General features: G+C 38.3%; 2 protein-coding genes across 5 annotated transcripts in view; one reads left to right on the top strand and one right to left on the bottom strand.

Moving 5' to 3' along the window:
* The window catches only part of LOC129769484 (somatostatin receptor type 2-like), a 196,771-nt gene that overhangs the window by 61,275 nt on the left and 111,597 nt on the right, over nt 1-23,899 (bottom strand). For 3 of the 4 annotated variants that reach the window (XM_055771784.1, XM_055771787.1, XM_055771786.1), the window contains one exon: nt 1,127-1,381. The gene's annotated coding sequence lies outside the window, so the exon portion shown is untranslated. Of the gene's footprint in view, nt 1-1,126; nt 1,382-22,847; nt 22,912-23,899 lie in introns of all 4 variants that reach the window. The other variant, XM_055771785.1, reaches the window with a different exon arrangement.
* Nucleotides 7,700-8,664, top strand: LOC129766053 (uncharacterized). Its single transcript, XM_055766506.1, has 2 exons — nt 7,700-8,313; nt 8,390-8,664. Exons 1-2 carry the CDS (start codon nt 7,701-7,703, stop codon nt 8,662-8,664), a joined length of 888 nt encoding a protein of 295 aa, XP_055622481.1. The 5' UTR covers nt 7,700.

Raw genomic sequence — 23,899 nt, 5'->3', positions numbered from 1 at the left:
GAACTTCTAGTAATAATAGATCATTAGAATAAAACGGTGCATTATAATTTATACACACATTTTTTAAAGTACAACATACATTTATAATCTTTTTGTGTGCTATATCGAAGCTTGCGGTTCACATTTCGCAATCTTTACTTTCTAATCATAAGCATCAGATTAATTTGTTTTTCGGCAATGATCTTCGCAATAACCGTGCACTTTGCGTTGTTCACGAACCCGAAAATGTTACATTTCTCTTCGAGACAAAATTTGTTCGAAATCTAGTACACTTAAAATAATAACTCGAAAAAGATACATAATACCAAATTTGACTCGACTCGAGTTTGAATTTTGTCAAACAAAGTTACTCGTTTCGAAATGTGGAATGCCACCCCTGGTATCAACACTTCATAAACAATTCAACAATTGATTCGATTAAAGTGAAGTGTGAATTGACGGAATACTACCAGGCTGTAGTGTTCCATCACTAAAAAGTTCGGCCTCATATTGGTACACCGGTTTTTGATCATTTCTTTTTATCAAATACTTGATAGGAACTCAAACCCAATTTTTGTGCCCAGGTCATAGTTGTTCCAAGCGATGACTAGATGATCTATACATCATATAATATATAAATCATAGATTATACTCACAATCAATAAGTTTATTTCATCATATCGTAGCTAGCAGCGCTTTCACGCGTATTGTTGCGCCTCAATATACGTGTGATCTGATAAACAGATTACGCGTCAAGAAGCTATATTCCGTCGATAGTGCTAACTAGAATCGTCTCTGCGAAAATAGCAAATATTCACGCTTGTTATTACTAAACGTTGAATGAACTCGTACACCGTTATACCATGAAATTACTCACAGCGTAAACACGAAACCCTACGGATGGAAAAACAAATAACTACACTGCACACGTGCCAATGTTGAGGTATTTGACCGCCGTGACTAAAATGCACAGAATAAAACGCTAAAGACCAATTTGGACCACCCGTACAGGAAGCCACCATTTCGAAGTATTTGATTATTTTTGTTTCGCGGTTAAACCCATGGAAGCGGAACCCTGGAGCAGCCCCCAGGCTAGGTGGAATGGAAATCTAACGAAAACAAACGATTAAATGATTGCTTTTCCTACCTTTTCCTTCCAACGCCACGCGGGTAATCCACCCTACTGCCACCGGACAGTGGCACCGATCTGCTCCAGCCCGAGTTCAGCTGCTATCGTTAAAGTTACTGTTGCTTTCCTTCCGCGATTAGGACACGGATAGCGTCAGGAATTTCTTCAAAGGAAACGGACGTTTACTTCTGTTTCAGCCTCGGTTGAACAATTTCAGGGTTTGGTCGGAAAAAGGAAGTGTAACCTAATCTCTCGTCCCCTTTTTGGGTCAACCTGAAATAAAACAAAAGCAAAGAATTGGTTGTTGAATGGGAGGCGATTTATTGCCAGGAGTGGTGTAAATGACGTTAGAATTTAGCGGACTCTAATCCGCTGGATGATGTATGGCTTTCGGATGCGATAAAGAGCACGCATTTCGAATGTTGAATTTACATTTATTCTTATTTTTTTGCCGTTGGAAATGGATAGTTTAAAAACGAAAAAAATACGGACAACTCATTTTGATTAATCATTAAATTAATCACAACTCATTCTGTGAAGTTCGCCGAACTCATCTATTATTATTAACAGTTCTATTGTATTTGCGGATAAGAATTCCAGCAAATAATCATAACCGCAGACGCGACTCGCAAACTTTGAGAGCAACAATACCAACAAATCATCCAATTTGTCAAACCAGAAAACTCTGCGTTATTTACGATTGTGATTTGAAGTTGATTCGACATCAGCATCCACCAAGATTTCTCTCAAAACGAATGAGCTTTTTCTGTCGTGATGAGAAGCGAAACACGGCGGATAGAATAAAGCCAATTTGTACAATTTGAGGCGCTACAATTATTCCAAGAAAGCTCTTCGCGATGACAATTAGGCAAATTCAATTAAACAACAAAGCGTTCGCGTTTTCATACTTAAGACAACAGCGTAATCCGATTCAGAGGGGTAAATTGATCCTTTTTGATGATTTGATTTTTTTGAACTTGATGCTTCGGGAGCCCGCAGGTTATCGAGTTTTGTTTTCGATTCGATTGAAGTTTGTGTTTCCTCTGGGAAAACCCATCGAATTACAATCGAGACGTTGCGAGATACTCGTTTGGGAGAAATTCCGATTACTTATAATATAATTTTGAACGAAATAATTCTGCTATAGACGAATTGGCAACTCGTCTTAGGAGTTGGCAGCACCATTTCAGATAGCAGTACAACGTTGTTGGTATAAAGTCACTGCAGAGCTGCTTAGCATACTTTAAAAATTCAAAAAAGAATTACATTACTTTTTGAAAAGTTTGATGTCATACGAGGTAAGGCTATTAAATAACGAGACTGGTTACGAAAAAGGGTTATATTTAAAAAATTACTGTACAACAATGTGGTCCCCTTCAATGTACCTCCCTTGGCTCCTCACACACCATTCCATACGTTTCTTCCATTGTTCGAAGCAGTGCTGAAACTCTTCTTTCGTAATGACGTTCAAAAGCCGCGTCGCTTTTTCCTTCGCCTCTTCTACGGACTGAAATTGGGTACCTTTCAACATGGACTTGATCTTGGGGAATACAAAAAATTATAGCAGGTTGTGTTCAAGATACGACCGCATCGTTGACGTAGAACTTCGCTGTTATTTTATAAAAGTCGCTTGTTTATACCTTCGGATATTATTCTATAATGCTGTGAAATTGTAGAAACAACTGCTTAGTAGAATACTCTGAGATGTTTTTTTTTCATTGTAGAAACAGTTGACGATAATTGATTGATGATTTATTCTTGCCTTCGCAGAACAATACACTAGCTGATCGTATGTCGCAATTTATTTCATGTCAATACATTGAAAATTTACCTCGAACGCTATTCCGGTGACCTTTTTCGCAATTGACATAGACTCGGCTTCAGTCGATTAAATACATGTTGTTGTTGTCTCATAATTACATCACTATATCTTTGGCATCGCGAGGAAACAACAACAATGACAACACTTGCAAGTATCAAATATCATACTACATGTTATTTTAGCCTCAGTGGAATTGCACCTTTAGGCATCGTTCGTACAACGTAAACCAAGCGCCAAACAAGCGTTCGCCATAGCATGCATACATAGCCATACATTGGTGCCTTGAAACTACTAGGAATATAAACACTTCTCATCATTTTGCGCTATTCTCAAAAGAAACGCTTCTTTTTATATTACTGGACTCGAAAAAGTTAGTTTCTCATGCTCGAGATAAGCGCAGCTGTCACCCTTTGTGGAGGAAGTTTTACTACTGGCAAGCGAAACCTAATCACATACAAAATTCCAGAACGACATTTACTTTCTTGGTGACTAAATAAGCGAAATAAACTCTTTTTGTTAATATCAACAACCTCGAAAACAATAGTATTGCTTCATTATGACTAAGATTAGCGCAAATACAATCCTAGTTGAAGGCAGTTTTGCAATTGGCACACGAACCCAAATTATTTATAACATTCCAGTACAACATTCAAGATGCTTGGTATTCCCCAATGTATTTTTGGCGCACAACCTTAATGCCTACTTCGTCATAACGTCAGGTTAATGCATTCATGCAATGTGAAAGGCATCAACGAATCCCTTATGATGACGAAAAACAATGTTCATTGCTTGGAAAAAGACAAAATTATGCCACACAGCCAAAAAAATTATGCCATGATTTCCGATGCGCACCACAAACCACGTTCCATTCAAATCACTACTGCTCGCCAACTACTACTGTGACAAAAACGTGTTTTCCTGTGTGGTTGCCCGAGATTCGATGATTTGCGAAATCTCTATGGAATCAGCGGGAGTGTACAGGGCATATTAAGCGACGATTCAGCGAGGCTAGCAGCGCTTTTCTGCTATTTAAAAGATGCCGAATGGTTCTTCAGGATCTAACGTGTAAAAAATGGATCAGCCACGAAGATCCTCGTTCCTTCCCCTCCACGATGTAGGGGAGTAAGAACATTCCGGCATCTCCAACGGCAAGGCTTCACTCTACTGGCCTGGAGCCATCGTCCGAGGACATCCTGGCCATCTGGTCCAGCAAGCAGGCAACAAGTGGAGAAACACTAATAATTTTTATCTAATTATTTTAAAATGTTTTAATATGTCCTTATTGTTATTATTCTAGTTCAAATTGTCGTTCGTTCAATTTCAAATTTATGTTAATTTTTATGTATATTTTATGTCATTTGTTGAACTATGCGGCAATGTCTACTCCCGTCGCTGCAGAGGAGAACTAGACCAGGAGGCGGAAAGCCTCTTACACGAAGAATAAAAAAAATTATACGTTCATTCTATGTGCAAAAAATATATTTTGTTTGTATTGAAAAGATCGGCAATTACTTTTCGAGCAACCCAATATATTACTGAAAAGCCCAGTTACATTACACAGCAAACAAGGTAAAAATTTACCAATTTATTCTGCAGATCCTGTATCTCGTATGCTTTGGAAAACAACAATTTAAACAGAACAAAATACATTGCAACAAAATTCAAAACGAAAAACAGTAGTTGAAACCTTTGCTCGAAAGAAAAAACCAATTTTGCTTCGGAAGGATTTTCTGTCCTGATCGATATAGTCCACCTCTTTTTCTCTTCCCTCTTTTTGAAACAGAAAATGATTTGGTGGAATAATTTGCACAGAAGGTTCATAATGCTGCTTCTTGTATAGTGACATCTACTGATTTCCGAGCTTCATTATCTCCGCTTTTGATTCAGTTCTGTGAAGTAAATATCGGCGGGATACCCACACCCCGACCCATGACGGGTATACACATTCCGGGATATCATTTGGAAATGAATTTAATTTATAAGAAGAGCAGTACAATTTGAGAAATTGTAGCGTTTCCAGGAAACCTAAACAAAAATTCATGAAAAATGAGATAAAGGCAGATGAATTTCAAAGCTTGAATTTTTTAGCTTTCAGCAAAATGTCAGCATCTTCTCAGACTGTAATAGAAAAAATATATTCTTCCGACTAGATAAATAACTGGATCATTCATTCCATTTAATTGACCAGCTTTGATTTGATTCTAGAATTTGTGTTGGAAATAAAACAAAACTTCGCACTGTTTCTTTATAGCAATTTATTTGAACAAGTTTTCGATTGGGGGGTCTCCGTAGCCACATTGGTTGCGCGTTCGCTTAGTAAGCGATCGATCGTGAGTTCAAAACTCAGGGCCCTCATTGACCATCTTTGTGTTGTTACAGAATAACTACGTCCACGCAACAATCATCAGCGATGGAGATCGATCCACGATCGAAATAAGATCGATTCATCCATACAACTGCTCTGCTCTGCAAGACACATCGGGCTGCTGTTCTATAAATAACTCAACAATGATCAATCAACTGTCTCCGTTGTCCGGTCTAACTGGATAATGGAAGAACAGAACGAAAACTCTTACGCCTATATGGCAACTGTGTAAATGTGTACCATATGCAATGGTATAGAAGGGAATACTCTAACGCCGAAAACATGGCAACTGTGTAATGTGCTAATTATAGATATGAAAAACATGTGACATGTACACGATTGAAATTCGGCTCTGTTACAGCTAAAATGCTAATGAGCCTAAAATAAACAAAAGGGATAAAAAAAAAAAAGTTTTCGATTGACGTCAATGGCAATGTATTGCTTTGAGCGGCAAGTTTATAGATACAATAATTTATAGAATTTACATTGAAATAGATAGTAACTCACATTCAACAGTGCTTTCAGTATTTCCCTACTTTGTAATTTTTTTGCCTGCAATATCTCCACTCTATTCAATGGTTTTTTCCTTTCTGAACTGTTAGTAGACTGTTAACATATTTCATGAAAACACGGGTCATGGTTACGGTCGCGTACTGTACACTGCCTGACAGAATGCGTATTATCGGTAGGGAGGGTTTCCAGTGGTGCATCTGTGGCAACAATTTGTATTTGGACTTGATTTGGTTCCGATTCTTATCGGTGAATTAAAATCTTAAAATCGATCGGTCATGTTTATTTTTGTACACATCAACGCCATAAACTGTATGCGTACTCTGTATAATGCTTTGCAATACATATAAGTGAACGTTTTCAATCAATGGGGTAACTTTAATTTGCATTCTAATAATGTAACAAATCAATACAAAAATAATGTAATTGTCATAACGATACTTCTGTTTTCGCTATATCAATCCAAAATTAAATTAAAATTTAAACAATATATCTAGAACCAAAGATCTGACTTCCATTATAACGATACTAAACAAATAACATTAGCATGATTTGATTCAGCTTTCAAGTAATGTTGATGATATTGTTTTTTTTACATCGCTGCATTTTTTAACAGCAGGCCTTTCAAAATATATAAATTATTCCAGCTCAGGTGAGAAAGTAACAATAATCGACCATAAATATTCGATCTGGTTACTATCAAATCGAGCAGCGTATTTCTTCGAACGTCTTTCACATATCTCAAGAACCTCGCGGAACAAAGCCTGTAGTAACGCGTAGCAGAACCAATATCATCGACGAAACAAATTCAATATCCAAATTCAAGTAAATCGTTTTATAGCCGAGCGGTGATCTCTACCAACCATTTCCACGTCCAAATACCGAAACGAAACTTATGACCCTGTTGTGCTTACCTCTCCAATCAACAACCGCAACAACATGCCTCTCGACATACTTCCAAAGTGTGTGCGCTTTTCTTGATAGCGGTTAGCCTTTCCCGGGTAAACTCAAGCAAAAGGATGAGAGGGGTAGGCGGCTTATCGATAAGGATTTATTTTCCCCCTTACATTTTTTCCACTTTGGAAGGTTGTAAAACATCGTACTTGTTTCGGGCACGTAAGCCCCCAAAATTCCGGGTGCCGTCCGATGTTACCACTGGCGACACACACACAGCCATTGTGTTCCGTTCGGCATTTTAAATATGCTAATAAGATGGTTGCCTCCTTCCGGCAAAAATGGCCTATAAATATATCCGGAGCTCCCAAAGCAGATTCCCGTGCGGCAAATCTCGCTCATTCATTGATCCGAACAAGCAAGTAACGGGCTTTTCTTATGATAATGGTGATACAATTTATTCAAATCATTTTAGTATCATTCGATGTGTGTGTGTGTGCGTCGGTGTGTTGTTTGTGGGTTATCGTGGGTGGCAACAGCACTTGAAAATTTGGGCTTTGAATAAGAAATTTTCTGCTCAACACGATTGTCGAAATTTGCACGTGTGCCCGGCGTTCGGAAGGTCGCTTGCTATCACTGTGGGTATTCACCCATATCATTATGCTGCGTTTCCAGGGCTTCGAACAAATTAAGGTTGACTTTTCTTCCGTGTACACCGGATTGAGAGAGTTTAAGGCTTACCTTACCGGTGGATCAGTTTTCAATTAGACCTTTTATCTACAGGTTTATAACATAATCTTTTCTGGAATATATTTTTACATTCCCCTGATTCAAAAAATCGAGATGCTTCTGCGATTGCTGTAATTAAATTTTCGAGGTGTAGAACTTTTCTAGTTCATAGTCGAAAATCGTTATCAAGTGATATAAACTATCGAGTAACGCAGTAAGCGACTATTTCAATGTGAAAAGCGTTCAATGTTCCACGTCGAATGAGAAATAACATGAATATATTTTCTATCATCGGAGTGATATACATCGTTCATAACTTTTATGCTAACTGCAAGCCTGGTTTTGAGCAAACAAGTGCGTTGTTCCCGGATGGAAAATCAACCTCTGGAATGGATGACGGAAGCTATAATGGCTACGACAATCCAGAATATTCATTTAATGCACCGGCAGAACAGGGTAAAATCAGTGGTATGAGCGCCTTTAGCGACGAAGAAGTTTCACTAGCTCTTGATCGATTAACGCTGCGCGAATTGAATCAACTTTCTCGACTGATTGACAACGAAGAGAAAGCCGATAGAATTCCATCGAAAAGAAATGTTACCAGTCCAAGAATTCACAATTACAACAAACGTGAAGAGGTACGTGAGAAGAAAAGGACTGGTATTGAGGTAATCAAATCATGGTTCTCGAGAACGAGTCCGACAAAAAGCACTAGAAGACCCACGGTGGAAAGTACCACAACCACCAGCACTGTTGGCACAACATCATCAACGAAAACCACCAAACATGTGCCTATCAAAACCAACTTCCCAAGTTACGGTCCAGGACACTTAGGAGTTCAATCTAGAGTTAATCATTCAAAACCAGCTATGAGGAATACCCAAGGTTAGCACTGAATAAATATACTCGTACTTGGAATATAAAGCAACTGAAAAACAACTGAACTTCTGATTTTCCATAGTGACAGTGAAACTCCTCAATGAATCAAATGCAATCTCGAAACATTCTATGCGTTCAGTTCCATACAACAATCATCAATCAGATGACCACATTCGGCGGCCGCTCAGTCGAAGAGAACGCAAACGAAGGATGTCCGGAGGTCACAGTTACAAATCGGAGGAAGTATCACTTGTTACCGGGACGTCGGGTACTCTGGAAGATTCATTTCCAGATCCCACTTCATCAGCGGAAGCGCGCAGCCCACTCGAAAGTCTTGTGCGAGTAAAACGAGAATAGTCCTAATCGTGTTTTGTTGTGATTTTTATTTTTAACTTGTTTCATATTATATTTTGGATTAGAGGTGGAGAAAATAAAATCGTTCAACCTTCAGATGGGAATGACAACCGATATTTTCTGATCTTTTTCAACTATTGCAGGGAACAAATTTCAAGTTCCGTTTAATTTTTCTCAGCCAATTGAAAATCAAATATCACAATTGGAAAGAAGTCCGAAATATGTTCCGATAAGCGAAGAAAGGAATGAAATAACCCGTATGGAAAAATAGAAGAAGGTTGTGCCCAAGATACGACCTCATCTTAACGTAGAACTACGAAAATTATTGAACGAACTCTTTACAAATTTTCACCTTCAGTTTTCCTCAGTTTTACAACACAGCCACTGGAAAATGTCTTTTTTCAACGGGCTTGAATGGCCTGCACTTTTCTTGGTGTTATAGCTACACGCATCGTGGTGGTCTTTTTCTTTTGACATACACACGCTCGCAGGGAATTTTTTTTTTCCATCACCACCATTATTTCACATTTCTATTATATAAAGCATTTTCACCGCATAATGGTAACCATTTCAATCTACGGCGCATAAAAACCAACAACAATGTGTGCATGTGATACAAAAATACTCGAGCTCTATCCACCAGGTGGCAAAAACATCGAAGTTCTGTATCAATTCATCTAGTTCCAACTTTGTTGCGAACAAAATCGCACTACTATTTGATTATGACTGCTCGCTGGCAAGAGTAAGGCTGTGTAAAAGATGTTGCAAATGCTCTGATTTTACGTTCTCCTCGTGCTAATAAATTCCCATCGGGCGGGGTCTAAACTATCCCCGCGATTTTCGCTAGGACTTCCCATCGAGCGGGGTTTAAACTATCTCCGAGATTTTCGCTAGGCCGCTCAGCAGAGTAGTGTAATCACTCGATGAGTGACCGAATTAAATCATAAATTAGGGGTTAAAGCCGCTATAGAACCAAATCAGCCGAAAATGGCTTCCGAAGGGGAAGTTTTTTGGAATATAAAAGCGTTTAACATTAAATTAAATTTTTAAGTAAGATTTTTAACAGTGTATTTAACATTTCATTTTTCCTAAATAGTTCTCAATAATCTTCCGGAAAAGTTGTCGTACATAATATTTAGATCAGACATCTTGATTTGGAGTTACGATTTTTTTTTTAAAGTAGAAAGGTCTGAGCCTAGAGGCACGGACGAAAACTTGGCGTATGACTTTGAGAACAATTACTTTTAAGTTGAGTTCATTCATTGCAAAATTTTTGACATTACTAACGTACTCAATGTTATGAAAGAACATGATAAAGTCATGCTTTGAGCATGATATAATTAGACAACAACCTTCAGAAAAGAAATCTCGTTTCGGAAATTGTTTCAGTCAATAACAAATGATTACTAAGCTAACGTTAGTCCTACGTCAATCTTGCGGTTATATCATAGATATAAACCACCTGTAGTTTATTTCTCACTGGATCGGCGTTGCTAGTAACACTTTGCGGTCTACATAAGAGCAAATTTTGTCACAAGTGGGATACTGTTGTCGGTGGTTCTATTGCCTAACACGCGAAATTCAATTTTGTTTTGGCACTGGCGATCGGCTGCCAACAGCTTTAAGCGCATGGTAACTGATACTAGGTTGTGGTCCAATATACGTACTGCGTTAGATGCGCACGTTCACAATGTCGGTGAAAAATCTGCCGTCAGTAAGCGCGTGGTCGATTTGGTTCGCTGTTCGTTGGTCTGGAGATCTTCATGTTACCGATGACGAGTTTAACATCACCCCGCTAGAACATGTAGGGGTAGTGGGGGCAAATTGGTCATGGGGGTAAAGTGGTCACCTGCTTGTTTAACTCAAGTCAATAGTATAACTATTAACTATAGATGCCGTAATGATAGTCACCTTATGTTTGATGAATTTAATGTTTTTTGAGCCACCCTGTACTTCAGTAGAGCTATCGCATGTCAAAATATAAATAAAAACAGAAATAACTCTCTCGATATCCATTCGGTCGTAGTTCTGTCCACATGGTATCTAAGGAATTTCTCGTGAAATTTAGTTGATTCAATCTGATATATTGGACAAATCATCAGTTTGGACGACTGTTCACATATTCTACGAGAGGTGAACAGATATTTTGTTTAATCACAGAGATTAATTAGCAAACAAATTATATTAATGTTTGGGGACAAAGTGGTCATATGTGAATAACAACTTACAATGTTCTGTTTACTAAAGCTGATGTACCGCATCACATTCTGCTCTTGAAGAGGATCCTTTTATGGCTTGGACCCTGGATAAATATGCCACTCCAATTAAACCAAGCCTCATTATGCGGAACGTTATGTGTTTCTTACTACATTTTACAAAACTTAAATTGAGACTCCAAGCTTATTTCATACATACTACACTGCGTTTCACAACTATAGAACCACTCTTTTTTTTGAGTTTCCAGAGATATGTAAGAAGTCGGTTGAATTGAAGTTATAGTGTAGGATATAACAACTATCTTCATTTAAAAGACTGGCCATTTGAATTTTATTGTTGTGTTCAGGCGCGGAACATTCGAAAAACTAAAATTTCAGTGTTTCATAACTATAGAACCAGATGGAAAAACTCTCACTCCTTTACAAAATTGACGTCAATTTCCCATGAATTACAATAAGTTTCTGATTCGTAGCTCATCTTTAGTTCTCAATCAGTACAGATAACCCATTCGGGGTGGTTTTGACCAAGCTGCGCCATGTTCTAGTGTGTATCTCGTTCTACGCAGAGGATACGCTCGTCTAAGCTCTTCAAATCACATCATACTGCTTGTAAGCTGCATCTACTATTCGTACGATCACTCCTCATAAATTCTTGATAGAGTTTTGATCCGGTAAACAAGCTGACCATTCCAGCATCTGAAGCCCCTATTCAATAAACCATGCCTTGACTCTCCGGATGTTTTGAAATGATGCCAAATTACCCAATCATCACTGTGTTCTTGATGCAAAAACAGCAGTAAATGATTCTGAAGTACGTCATGACACTCCTGACTGTACATTAGTGTTGATGAAAAGCTATCCGGATCAGGCCGTTTTGAAAATATTTTCCTCAAACCATCAAACTGCCGCCTGCAAAGTTACGAGTTGAAAAATTACATGAAACGTTGCGTAAGTCCTTCCAGTATGAAGAAATTATATTCAAGTTGGATTTATTTTAATCAGAGTAGTTCTTCTGAAGTAGTGAAACCCCCTGGCATTAGCTCCCACAGATCCGCAGCTTTGGAGATGAGATTTTTATGGTTTGAGGAGAATTTTCTCAAAAAGGCCTGCTTTAGATTGATGCTAAGCTATCTAAAGCACGAAGGAACAGTCAGAAGTGCAAAGAAGTACTTCAGAATCATTTACTGCTATTTATCTGTATGTCAATCGAAGTGAAGATGAAATCTTATCTCACCTCTTCGATAAATTGTGATGTATATCATATTGACGATTGATTTCATCATACTATTCGTTGAAGTTTGGTTAATTGAGCTACATTAGTTGCACAATTGCACACTTTATTGGACGAATATGATGGTCAAACTAAAAAAAAGACTCGCGAAATAATTGAATGTTGCTCAAAAGCTATGAGAAATTTGGAAGATGGATTTGACATGATTTTATCGACAAGCAACAAGAAACCGTAAAAGCATTTGCAATTGTTTTGTCAGATACGAAAGAAAGCTATTTTGGCATCGGATCGTGACCGAGAATGAGAAGAAGAGCAATTTCACGCCGAGTCAGCCGAAAAATAGCAAATTTTGACGTGACTCTCTTCGCTTTTGTTGAAACTCGGTACATATGATGGAAGCTACCAAAAATTTTGCATTATCTTATGAATTTAAATTACGACTGACCAAAATCCTCAAAATTCAGATGTCTGATAAAAAAAAATGGGTGGGGTATATCGATGATATAACCGCAAGGTTGACGTGGGACTACCGTTGTCTTAGTAAGCATATGTATAGTATTGATTAAATAATCGATTGAATGATTCAATTGAATTCAATATATTTGCTTAGTAAGTAAAACATTTAAACAGTTACCATGTGAATTGAATTGATCATAGTTCTTCGTTACAACAAATTTGATGCCCGTCCTTTTACGTTTGATATGATGCCTAGGACTACCAAAATATGTGAACGGAAGAATTGTCAAACGAACATTGTATTTTACATTTCCCTCTGAAATTATTGCATCTCTCATGTGTTTACGTAGATCTCGAACCGCAAAAGTTCATTCACCTCTAGTATCTCAAATGACGATTTTCCCAGGCTTCTCAGTTTAGACGTACGTTTTAGGGAAACATATTCCGGTTTTAGGGAAACATATTCCGGCTTCTTAGAAATACACATTTCGGTGGGAACAAAAATACCTCCAACTTTCATGTATTGGGAAAGCGAATTCCCCCAAGCACATTGATTTTGAGGTCTGTGTTGGGGAATTCGTGAATCGGGCCATTCAAAACTTAGAAGTTAGGGCGTTTAGATAACGCTTGATATTTTACAGTTATTCAGTTGTTCATCTCATAAAAAATAACATTTTATTAATTGTGATAGACGCGCAGAAATATTTCCTATCAATTGATGCAAACATCTTTCCAATCTATTAAGAAATGTTCGAATAATAAGCATTCGAAATCTTTTCCATTTTCCATTTTTCCTGCATGTTCTGTGTTTAGATTTTCATTTCACCCCCATATACTCCGGTTAGACGTAGTCCAACGCCAATATTAAATTGACAAAGTTGTTGGAAGATTAATGGTTAATTAGGAAAAACAACTGTTTAAACATCTCACAAGAAAATTTACTTTAATATTAAAACTATTATATGATGATGATGATGATGATGGTCCAGCCTCCTTCCCCTACAGAGATTTGAGCAAGACGAGTTATCTAAAAGATAATTTAGTTATTTTTTTCAGCATTGAAATCAGTTAGACAAACAAAAAAACACAACGAACTGATTTTATTTACAGATATAAGTTCAAAAAATTGCAATGTCAAATGACAAGCCAATACTCAGTCATGTCCGCAACAGAGCCAATACGGTCCCGACGAGACCCTTGCAGCCGTGTGGTCCACCAGAACACAAGCCCAATCGCCAGCCTTGTATTGGATTGACTATGAATATCCTCATCCAGAGAAATCGAAAAAAAATCCTTAACGAAAAATTTCTAGACCGGCACTTAGAAAACTTTCAATTCAATATCCTTTATATCTGTGCTACGCGTGCGACGCTCAAAGTTATGTAGACTTTTATTTTTTTTAACTAATATAATATAAAACAACAAAATAAAAATAAAAATAGTCCATCATCACCAAGATCATGACGGACATAATAGAGAGGACATAAATACAAATTAAAAAAAAAATAATTTAAAAAATTAAGTTTGATAATATAATGATAAATTAAGTTAAGATAATATAATCCGTTCAAAAAAAACTTCGTCAGGTTAATTGAAAATATTAAAAAAAACTGCAAAAAAAATCCCACATTAAATTATTTGTTCGTATAAAACATCGTCAGTAACAATCTTCGTCATAAAATTTAAAAACTGTTAGTGAAACACAGCTTTCACGTGTGAAATACAGTGCCTCTTAAATTCTGTAAGTGTTGTTGCACGTTTAATATGTCTTGGCATCGAGTTGAACACATTTATACCTTTGAAATACAACGAATTTTGTGAAGCACATGTCAAGAAATTTGGTGTTCTCAATTCATTCGCGTTTCTTGTGTTATAACTGTGAAAGTCACTTCCTCTTTCAACTCGATCACACAAAGATATATTTCAAAACCTTTCCAATTTTTCCAATTTTTTAAACAATTTTTCCTAAATAATTAATTAATTTTCCCACAACTTTGTCAAACATTATTTTTTGATCAGACAATTGGATTTTGAGTTTTTGTAATGATTTTTTGAAAGAAAGATAAATAATTTTGAATACGCCCTTTTGAATAATCAGTCATAATTTAAATTGCTCATATGATAATAAAATTGTGATTTTGGGTAGCTTCCACCATCTGTACCAAGTTTCAATAAAATCGGAGAGGGTCTGGTCAGCAGCCAGCTGATTCGGGGTGGAATTGCTCTATATTTCAAAATCGCAAAAGATCATATGTTGAACCCAACCACATTGACCGCAAGCCAGATCGATTCGGAAAAAAACAATGTTTTCTGGAACCAGCGAAGTGTAATTTGCTACGATCTATTTAAAACCTGTGAAACTGTTAAAAGTGAACGTTACTGAGAACAGTAGACCGAATTGAACCGCGATCTGCTCCAAAAATGGTCATAATATCAGAAAAGGCAACCCAAAGTGTTTTTCATGATGACAATGCCCCGTCGAACTGAAAAAAAACGGCCTGGTAAAATCATTGAGCTACTCAATTGGGATCAATTATCGCGTGCGGGTTATTTACCAGATACGTCGTCTTCCGTTTACTGTTTCGTTTATACCGACGAAGCACTCGCTAAGCAGTTTTTCAATTCTTGTGCGAAAATAGCTCAATTTTGGCTAAAAAATTATTTATTTGTTGTTTCGTCTTCGATAAAACTCGCACAGACTACTCTATCTAATATTTTTAATACTATTTTTAAAAGTAGGTTTGCTAGTCGTAAAATCAAAGTGAGCACTGATTTCATTGAATGCACGTAGGCATGAGTCCAATGGATTGTTGAAGCCGTAGCCGGTTCGGTGTACAGGTACAGAGATGAGCTGTGTGAATCTTAACTGCCGTGAAGGAACGTGAAAAGGAACAAGGAACAGAGTTGGGGACAGTCGATGTTGTTGCGCAGTAGGTCGAAGATCATCAGTTGCAGAATGTGAGTGCGCCTCGCACGTAGTGTTTCCATACCGATCAACATACAGCGTGCGGAATAATCGGGCAGGTTAGAGGGGTCGTTCCAAGGGAGATTCCGCAAGGCAAATCGAATGAAACACTTCTGAATGCGTTCGATTCTGATGATCAGCGATGTGTGGTAAGGTGCCCACACAGGTGCAGCGTATTCCAGGATGCTTCGGACTAAAGCGCAAAACAAAGTTTTTTGGGCGTAGATGTCGGTGAACTGACAGGTAGATCGTCGTATGAATCCAAGTACCGTATAAGCCTTAGCAGTGATAAGCGCAACATGTTCGTTGAATCTCAACTTGGAGTCAATAGTAACTCCAAGATCGCATATTGTATAAACACGTTCCAGTGGCACAGACCCAATGTGGTACTGATGTTTTACGGCGGCGATCCTACGGGTGAATGAAATCACCTTGCATTTTTTCACGTTTACTCTCATGCCGTTTACGTTGCACCACAATAACGTTTCGTCAATGTCTTTTTGGAGTACGAGGCAGTCGAGCGTTGTCCTGACTACTCGATACATTTTCAGGTCATCAGCGAACATTTGTTTGTATGATGAAATACGGGGGCACAGGTCGTTGACGAACAGAACAAATAACATTGGCCCTAGCACGCTTCCTTGCGGAACTCCTGAAGTAGTTGAGAAGATTACTGAGTGAGCCGCATTGATCGTCACGAAGGATTGGCGGCCGGTCAAGTAGGAAAAGGTCCAATCAACCACCCAACTTGGAAATCCCATAGCGCTGAATTTTTTACATGCATACATGTGCGGCACGGTGTCGAAAGCTTTTGAAAAATCGACGTAGATGGAGTCGACCTGCCGACGAGCTTCGACTTCACGAAACAATGTATTTGTGTAGCAAAGCAGATTCGTTGTTGTGGACCGATGCTAGACTAAACCATGCTGGAACTCCGATATGAGTGGATGCACCACATTGTACAAAGCGTTGTGCACTAACTTTTCGAAGACTTTACTGAAGCAGCAGAGAAGTGATATTCCACGGTAGTTCTTCACGTGATTCCGATTACCCGCTTTGTGAATTGGTACTATTGAGGCCTTTTTCCAAACGGTGGGAAAAATTCTTTCCCTCAACGAGCGATTGAATATGCAAGAGACGGGAAAAGTGAGTGAGTGAGCACAGTGTTTCAGCAGAGATGGAGGAATGCCATCGACTCCAGGCCCTTTTGATGCATCTAGATCACGCAAGGCTTTCAAGACTTCATTCGGAGAGAAATTGAACGTTGGCATATTGAGATTGTGCTCCTGTATGCGATCGAAGCTTGCACCGTGCAGAGGCGGTGAAGTTGAATTGTACACTGTCTGGAAGAAGCTCGCAAACAGATTAGCGACATCGCCAGGAGAGCTGGCAGTGATTCCATCGAACTCCATTGTATCCGGGATGCGATTGCCTGAGCGATGCGATTTCACGTAATTCCAAAATGCCGATGGGTTTCGCTTAAGATTTGCTTGAGTTCGTTGTATATATTCTCCGTACCTGGACCTCAATAATGCGTTGTAATTTGTTTCTGTTAATCTGAGACTATTTTTATCTTCTGTTGATCTTGTGCTCAAATAGCGTTTGCGTGCCTTCCGCAGTACGTTCCGAAAGTTGCGTAAATCAGAGGTCCACCAAGGTTGCGTCGGAATTGGTTTCACTACACGTCGTTTGAGGGGAACGAGCCTCCTTCCAGCAGTTGAAGCCAGTCAGTAGAGGACAGTATGTTGTTCAACGAGTCAGAGTTACACAACCTGAAATTCAATTCAGGTGGAAGAGACGCATAGTCAGAGAAGTTGGCCGGACTGTAGAGGGCGTCCATGTTTAAAACAAAGGGCTTGTGATGTTCATCGGCTGCCAATAACGGGACCGCAGGCTCTAGAAGATTCGCGATGTCCGGTTCACTTATGAACGCCAAGTCGAGAAGTCTGCCGTTCGAATTTGGAAGCGAATTCACTTGAGTTAATCCCAAATTTAGCATCGGTTCAGTAAGTGCCAGTTCCTGTTCCGTAGATGCGTTAGATGGTAAATAACCGTTCATGTCCTCATCGAAGACCCAACTCAAAAGCGGGAGGTTGTAGTCGCCTAGTGCCAAGATTACATCTTTACTCGAACATCCATCCATGATCGTCTGTAGCGCGTTGGTATGAGACGTGTAGAGAGCCGGACTGGAGAGGGGGCGCAAATAGATAGCTGCGATGTATAGTGTTCTGTACAGCAGACTAATGCGCACTTGCTCGAGATGGCCACAGTCCTCAAGCGGTACTACAGCACACGAGTAGTTGGATTTTACCGCGATAAGTACACCACCTCCTCTGAAAAATTGGCTGGTAACTGGATTACGGTCGCAGCGAAAGAACTGATACTCAGAGGATAGCTCACAATCTGAAATGTCCGCACGAAGCCACGTTTCAGTGAGAACTAGAGCGTCGTAGTCACAGGTCGAGAGCATCAATCGGAGCTCCGTGGTCTTCGTACGTAATTCCCTCACATTTTGGTAGTATATGACGAATACAGGATCAACTGAAGGTGATGAGTTATCTGGAATGAGGGCCCGATGGCCCTCAATATCCTCTGGTGGTAGAGCTGTTAATGGGCTACCGTGTTCGACAGTTGTGTAGACTGAGGTGTGCGAGCATCGGATGGAGTGAACGGGTCTAGACGAGGCAGTTTTGTCGTGCTCGGCATCCGAAAAACCTGGGAACGGCGAACATCCTCGAACTCCCTGAAGAATATTCCAGCTGGCCAGGTAGAAGGGTCCATTGCCGTGTCCTTCAGGTTCGGATTGATTCCAATTTTGAATGACACAAACTGAAGTTTTGTCAGGTCGGTTTCCTTCTTCACTAGCTTCTTAGCAACGACGGTATCTGAGCATACTAAGCAGTCCTGAACCAACATGGCAACGTCCTCTTCAGAGACTTGCGGGTCAATCCGTGAAAGATAAATCCAGAATTTGTCAGCAGGCTTGGGTACAGTTGCGATAGTCTTGGCAGTGGGTGCTGATGACTTAGTCCCTATTCGCAGAGCTGCTGTTGGCTTTCTTGTAGGCGTTACAATTTTTTTCGACGAGGCATTTATATATTGCCTGGAAGATGAGAAAAATGTGTGGCTTCCAATGAATAGTATTTTGAATAGAAAATTTTAAACCAACCAAGAAAAATAACCGTATCAGTATTTCTGAAGGAGCGGTTTTGTTATTGATGTTTTGTGTAAATTTGTTAACATCGGTACAAACAATCTCTGGCCCTTTACACTTTCACCTTACCAAAAAAAATGATTGCGTTGCTGAGTTTGTTCTTTCTTGTGCCGGTCATTTCCATCGTTGCGTTACGCTCCCCTCGGTTTGCTGGAAGGGTATCAGCAATTAGCAATATCAGCAGTGATGGAATCAATTGATTTCCACCTCACAGCCGGATGCACTTCTCCAACTGCTGTACTCGGGTTGAAAAGCCATCGTTTGAACCAGGTCATAGAGTAGAATCGAGATAACAGAGAAAAAAAAGGTGCTGGAGACTGTGAATAATTCAGCACCGGTTGCAACTTGCAAAAATGAAAAGCTAGATTCTCGAATCGAACGTGTTTTTTGAGCTTCCGACTGGATCACTGGAGCCAGCAAAATGTGCTCGCTGTGCAAAGAGATTAAATTGCAATTTGTTGCAAATCTCGGTTGAATGAGTTTCTGATTTGTTTGATGTTGGAGTTATTGAGTGTGATTTGGCGCAGTTGCTGAGTTCATCATTTTGGGGGATGGTGAAAATATCTGCTGGATGGGATGTTGCTCTGAAGTTTATGCATTGTCGTTTTGTTTTGGTTTTGCGGGTGAAAGAATCGTTAGAAAACGTTAAAGCTTTGAATCATATTCGTAGTTAATTATCAGATCACTGTCGAAATATTTCCTGATAGAGGTAGTTCTCTCATGTTCGCTTTCTACCAGGAAACATTTAACTGATAATGTCATTACTAGTTTCGATTCCCCAACCGATGTAAATATCTGTTCCTGTGCGCTACCTAATTGAATTTTGCTACCAACATCGAATTTCAAATCATACACTCATTTATCTGTTACGAGCAGTGTCATGATGCCTTCGGTCCCTGTGTGTATGTTCCTGTCTATCGCACGATTTGCCCTGCCAATCTCATCAGTGCCCCGGAGATATAAGAGTGGATGATTTTCACACGTTTCGGAGACCCGTGCGAATGAAGCTCACTACGGGAAATTACCTCAACACCGGAAGCGTGATTCAGTTCACAACATTTCATTGGTTTGAACATTTTCTATAAAGTGAGAAACTGAATTTCCTGCCAGTCGAAACAAGGTTGGTTTGCTCACTGTCTTTACTTCACTGAATCATTTATATTTAAAAAAAAAAGGTTAATTTTACTCCCAATAGTAATAGTAGATATGATTCCTCTTTGCTGGAGACTGTAATAAAACGTATCTAGGTGCGATTTGAACCAATCGAAAGATTCATTTGCGATTTGTCAAGTCTAGTATTTTCTCTTCTTTGATTGTCTCTTCCAATTCAAACATTTTTCACAGCAATTATGATAGACGTAAACATATCAACTTCTTAGAAAAGTAACTACCAAATTGGATAATACGAATCAAAGACCGTCACTTATAGAATGAGTGCAACAATGATAGTCAGTATTCGTAGTTGAAACTGTTTATTGGAAAAACACCGTAAGCTTCTTCCCATAGCAAATACATTTTGTCTCTATCGCCACCTGGAGAATTTCAACTAATTAAACTAATGGCAATATCCAGTATCCAATCGATTTTGCTGTTTACAATTTCCCTTTCAATTAAACGCTGCCTGCCTCAAATATTCAAGCTGCAATACATTCCGCATCACCGATAAAAGTAAACAGGAGCGAAATCCCACCCGAACAAACCTTACCTCACTTAATTCTAACAAGTGCATACACAAACATAAGGAAAGTTCGTACCACCATAGTTCAGCTGTGCTGCTGCACAGAAACTCATATGTGTAGGACTCATCGAAAGTGATCCCGTGCGAGAAACAATCCACATGGCCCCAAACGTGAGGCGATGATGCAGAGATGCAGAGTAACTGGATTGCTACATACCGGCTGCATACCGGCTGGCGGAACGGGATGCTGTGTACAGTTGTTACACGCTTCTCTAACAAATGTTTGCGTGTGTTGTTCAACAAACAGCACAGGTATTTTGACAGCCGGTTTAATTAAATTTGCTCTTTGATAATGGGGCGCTGTTTGGATAGTCGATATGCAAATCCGATAGCAGACGCCCCAGCAATCAGCGGAACGAACTTCAGGCTGAGTACAATCTTCAGATTGATTTGAAATGCTGATTATGGGTATGATGGATGTGGGAACAAGTGATACTGAAGGTAGTATTTGTATTAAAGTGTTTGAAGAGAGTGAGAATTTTAACAAATTTTCCGCAATCATTGAATTGCAAATTGTTGAAATCTATGTCAGCTCTTGGTTTCTTTTTCGACTACTTAATAATTGATTAAAAATTTCGAGCTGTCGTGATAACAGTAATATGAAAACTGAAAAATTTTGCCTGACTCGCTCTTTTTGCTTATCCTTTGTTTGTATTTTAATGCCAGATTTAAGTTATTCCAGGTCTCACAAAAGAAGTTGCTCTTTCCTTCTCTTGGGGGAAATAATTTTCGTGGTGAGTTATTCAATCGAAAATCCTATTATTAACCGAGTGATAACCATTTTAGTGATGCGGTATCTAATATAGTACGGCTTTAACAAATAAGCTCCAAACGCGTATTCGCGAAACTAGTTTTTTCAAACTGGCGTAAACGATACCTCAGATTCTACTGAACCGATTTAAGTCGAATTTATGTGAATACAATCAGTATGCATCTCTCTATCGCATGAACAAATAAAAAAAAAATTTTTTTGAGTTATACTATTTTTAAGAAATCGGGAAACGTAGAAAAGCACGTTTAAAACAGTTTTTTTTCTTCAAGTGTTCGCCATTTAAAAAAAATGTAGTTGACTTGTCCGAGGCGCATACGATAGCGGTATCTATACGTATTAAGAATCTGTTCGATTTGTTTGCTTCTGATAACCAGAAGGGTCAGAATTGTGAACGCCATGACACAACTTTTTTTTTTAACCTTCTCACTTTATTAGCTTGTAACTGTTCCAATTATGAATAATTCCGTTCAATTTTTGTTTTATTGTTAAAAGATAGACAAACAAATAATGACATAATGGATAGTATAAAAATACTTTGTTTTATTTTTTCGGAGCTCGAAAAAACGTCCGAAATTCGTGCCTCTACATTAGAACATCCCCTATAGTTTACAGTTTACTATTGCAAAATATTTCCTCGTCTGAGCTTAATAATAAGTCTCCGTGATTCATCTACCAACGATCTTCTTTGTTCCACTTCATAAATCTTGGGAAATATTCAGTTGTTTGGAGTTATCATGCCGATTTCCGAAAAAAAAATCAATAACAAATATGTAAGATACACATTTATTCGATTCTATAACGTTATTAAAAAATATTGGATATAATTTCAAGAAAAAATCTTGTGAACTAATAATACAACCGGTCATTTTGACCGGTTGGTAGTTCTAATGTTAAATATTTTTTTAGTGTCATGAACAAGCGATAATCAGAAGGTGCAATATCTGATGATAATGAGTGGACTATCACATCCTAGCCAAACTCTAAGAATTTTTGGCGGTCTGTCAAATGGTATTAGAGGTTAGGAGTTGCCCATGTTATGTTTAGGAGCTTTAACCCACATGCCTTCAAATCTTTTTCAACATAACTCCTAAACATATATTTTTACCATAATGATGTATTTGGAAAAGTTGATGAAAATTATAACAAAATTCATAAAATTACATGAACATAACGGTATAACACGACAAACATATTAAAAGAGCCTATTTACTATTAAAAAAAAACAATAAATTAGAAATATTTTTTTTTAAATATCTCGAGAATGGCTGCATTTAGAAGGAGATTGATAAAGAGCTTTTTTTGTTTTAAATCACATCAGGATTCATAATGTGTGACTAAAAATGATTGATAACCTACAAATTCGAGAAAAAAAATTTTTCCTGGCAATGCAAAATGTTTTTGGAATATTGTTGAACACAGATACACGAGTAATATTTATTAGTGTCCACGTGGATGTTAGAACTTAGTTGCCAAAAACCGCGCAAGCAAACTGTACAACACAGTTCTGACCAAGTACAACGGTTTTGTATTTTGATGGACGATGTAAAATATTTAAAAAATGGAGTTTGGACATATCCTGTATCAGAAATATTACCTTATTAAACGTGAGGGGAATTCTCCGGGTATGTTCAAGTTTGTCTTCGCTGCAGGGTTGCCAACTATAATTTTCAAAAATCAGGAAAAATGGAAATTAAAAATCAGGAAGAAATCAGGATAGCTCATATTGGGTTGTCTGGAAAGTTCGTGCCGATTTTTGGGAAAACAAAAGCATCAACTGACACGGATGATTTTCTGTGAATCGAGAATAATGAATAGATTTAGCTTTAAGATGAATTGCGAAAGATTGTGCAGGGACACCAGATTTTTTTTCCCAATACCTGCACTTCAAAATTTGAACCGAACTCATTAGACATATAAAACCTGCCTAATGTAAATCTTTCAATCTTGAATTAAGGTTCTAGAGTGAATGGAAAAAATACAGCATTATCCTCATTGTTTATTTGTTCAATTCGCGCAATTTATAAATTTATTTCTAATATTGTGAGGCGTAAATCTTATTGGAATTGTAGGTGGAATTAATGCACTTTCAGAATGAAAATTATAAACGAAAATTTATCTTTCCGCATCGAAAGTGTATCCTTTTGAATAGAGGAAAACATTTTTTCGCAAATGATGACAAGTATTAAACAAAAACTGTACCGAATGAGTTTTTATGAAAACTATTTTTCAGTATTTAAGCCGAAAATGTACAGACAAATGGTTAAGTAAAAGTTAAGACTACGTGTTTTAAGCATTAAAAACATCAAGTAATTATTTCCGAGAGAGTCTTGGTCATTCGTCGTGAGCAGACGTGTTTTCGGTAGCTCCGTTTTTACTGTGGAAATATAGCGTTCTCCGGTGAAAAAGTGTGGTTCCACTTACAGGAAATCTACTACTTAAGTAGGAAGTGTCTTTTCCTGCAATAGTGTAGTGTCGTCATGTGGAATTTCATAAAATGATTCCGAATTTCAAGTTTTTTTTTTCATGACTAAGACCGCTGATGCAATCATTTGTCGAACCGGTTGAAGCATGTTCGTGCAGTTCTGTATATGTGTTTTACTTCGTGCTAATCGAGGTGCGTGATGGTGTGCGTATCGTAGTGAAACC

Source organism: Toxorhynchites rutilus, chromosome 2 (assembly GCF_029784135.1).
Source record: "Toxorhynchites rutilus septentrionalis strain SRP chromosome 2, ASM2978413v1, whole genome shotgun sequence".
NCBI lineage: Eukaryota > Metazoa > Arthropoda > Insecta > Diptera > Culicidae > Toxorhynchites > Toxorhynchites rutilus.
This window is presented reverse-complemented; position numbering and strand designations above follow the sequence as displayed.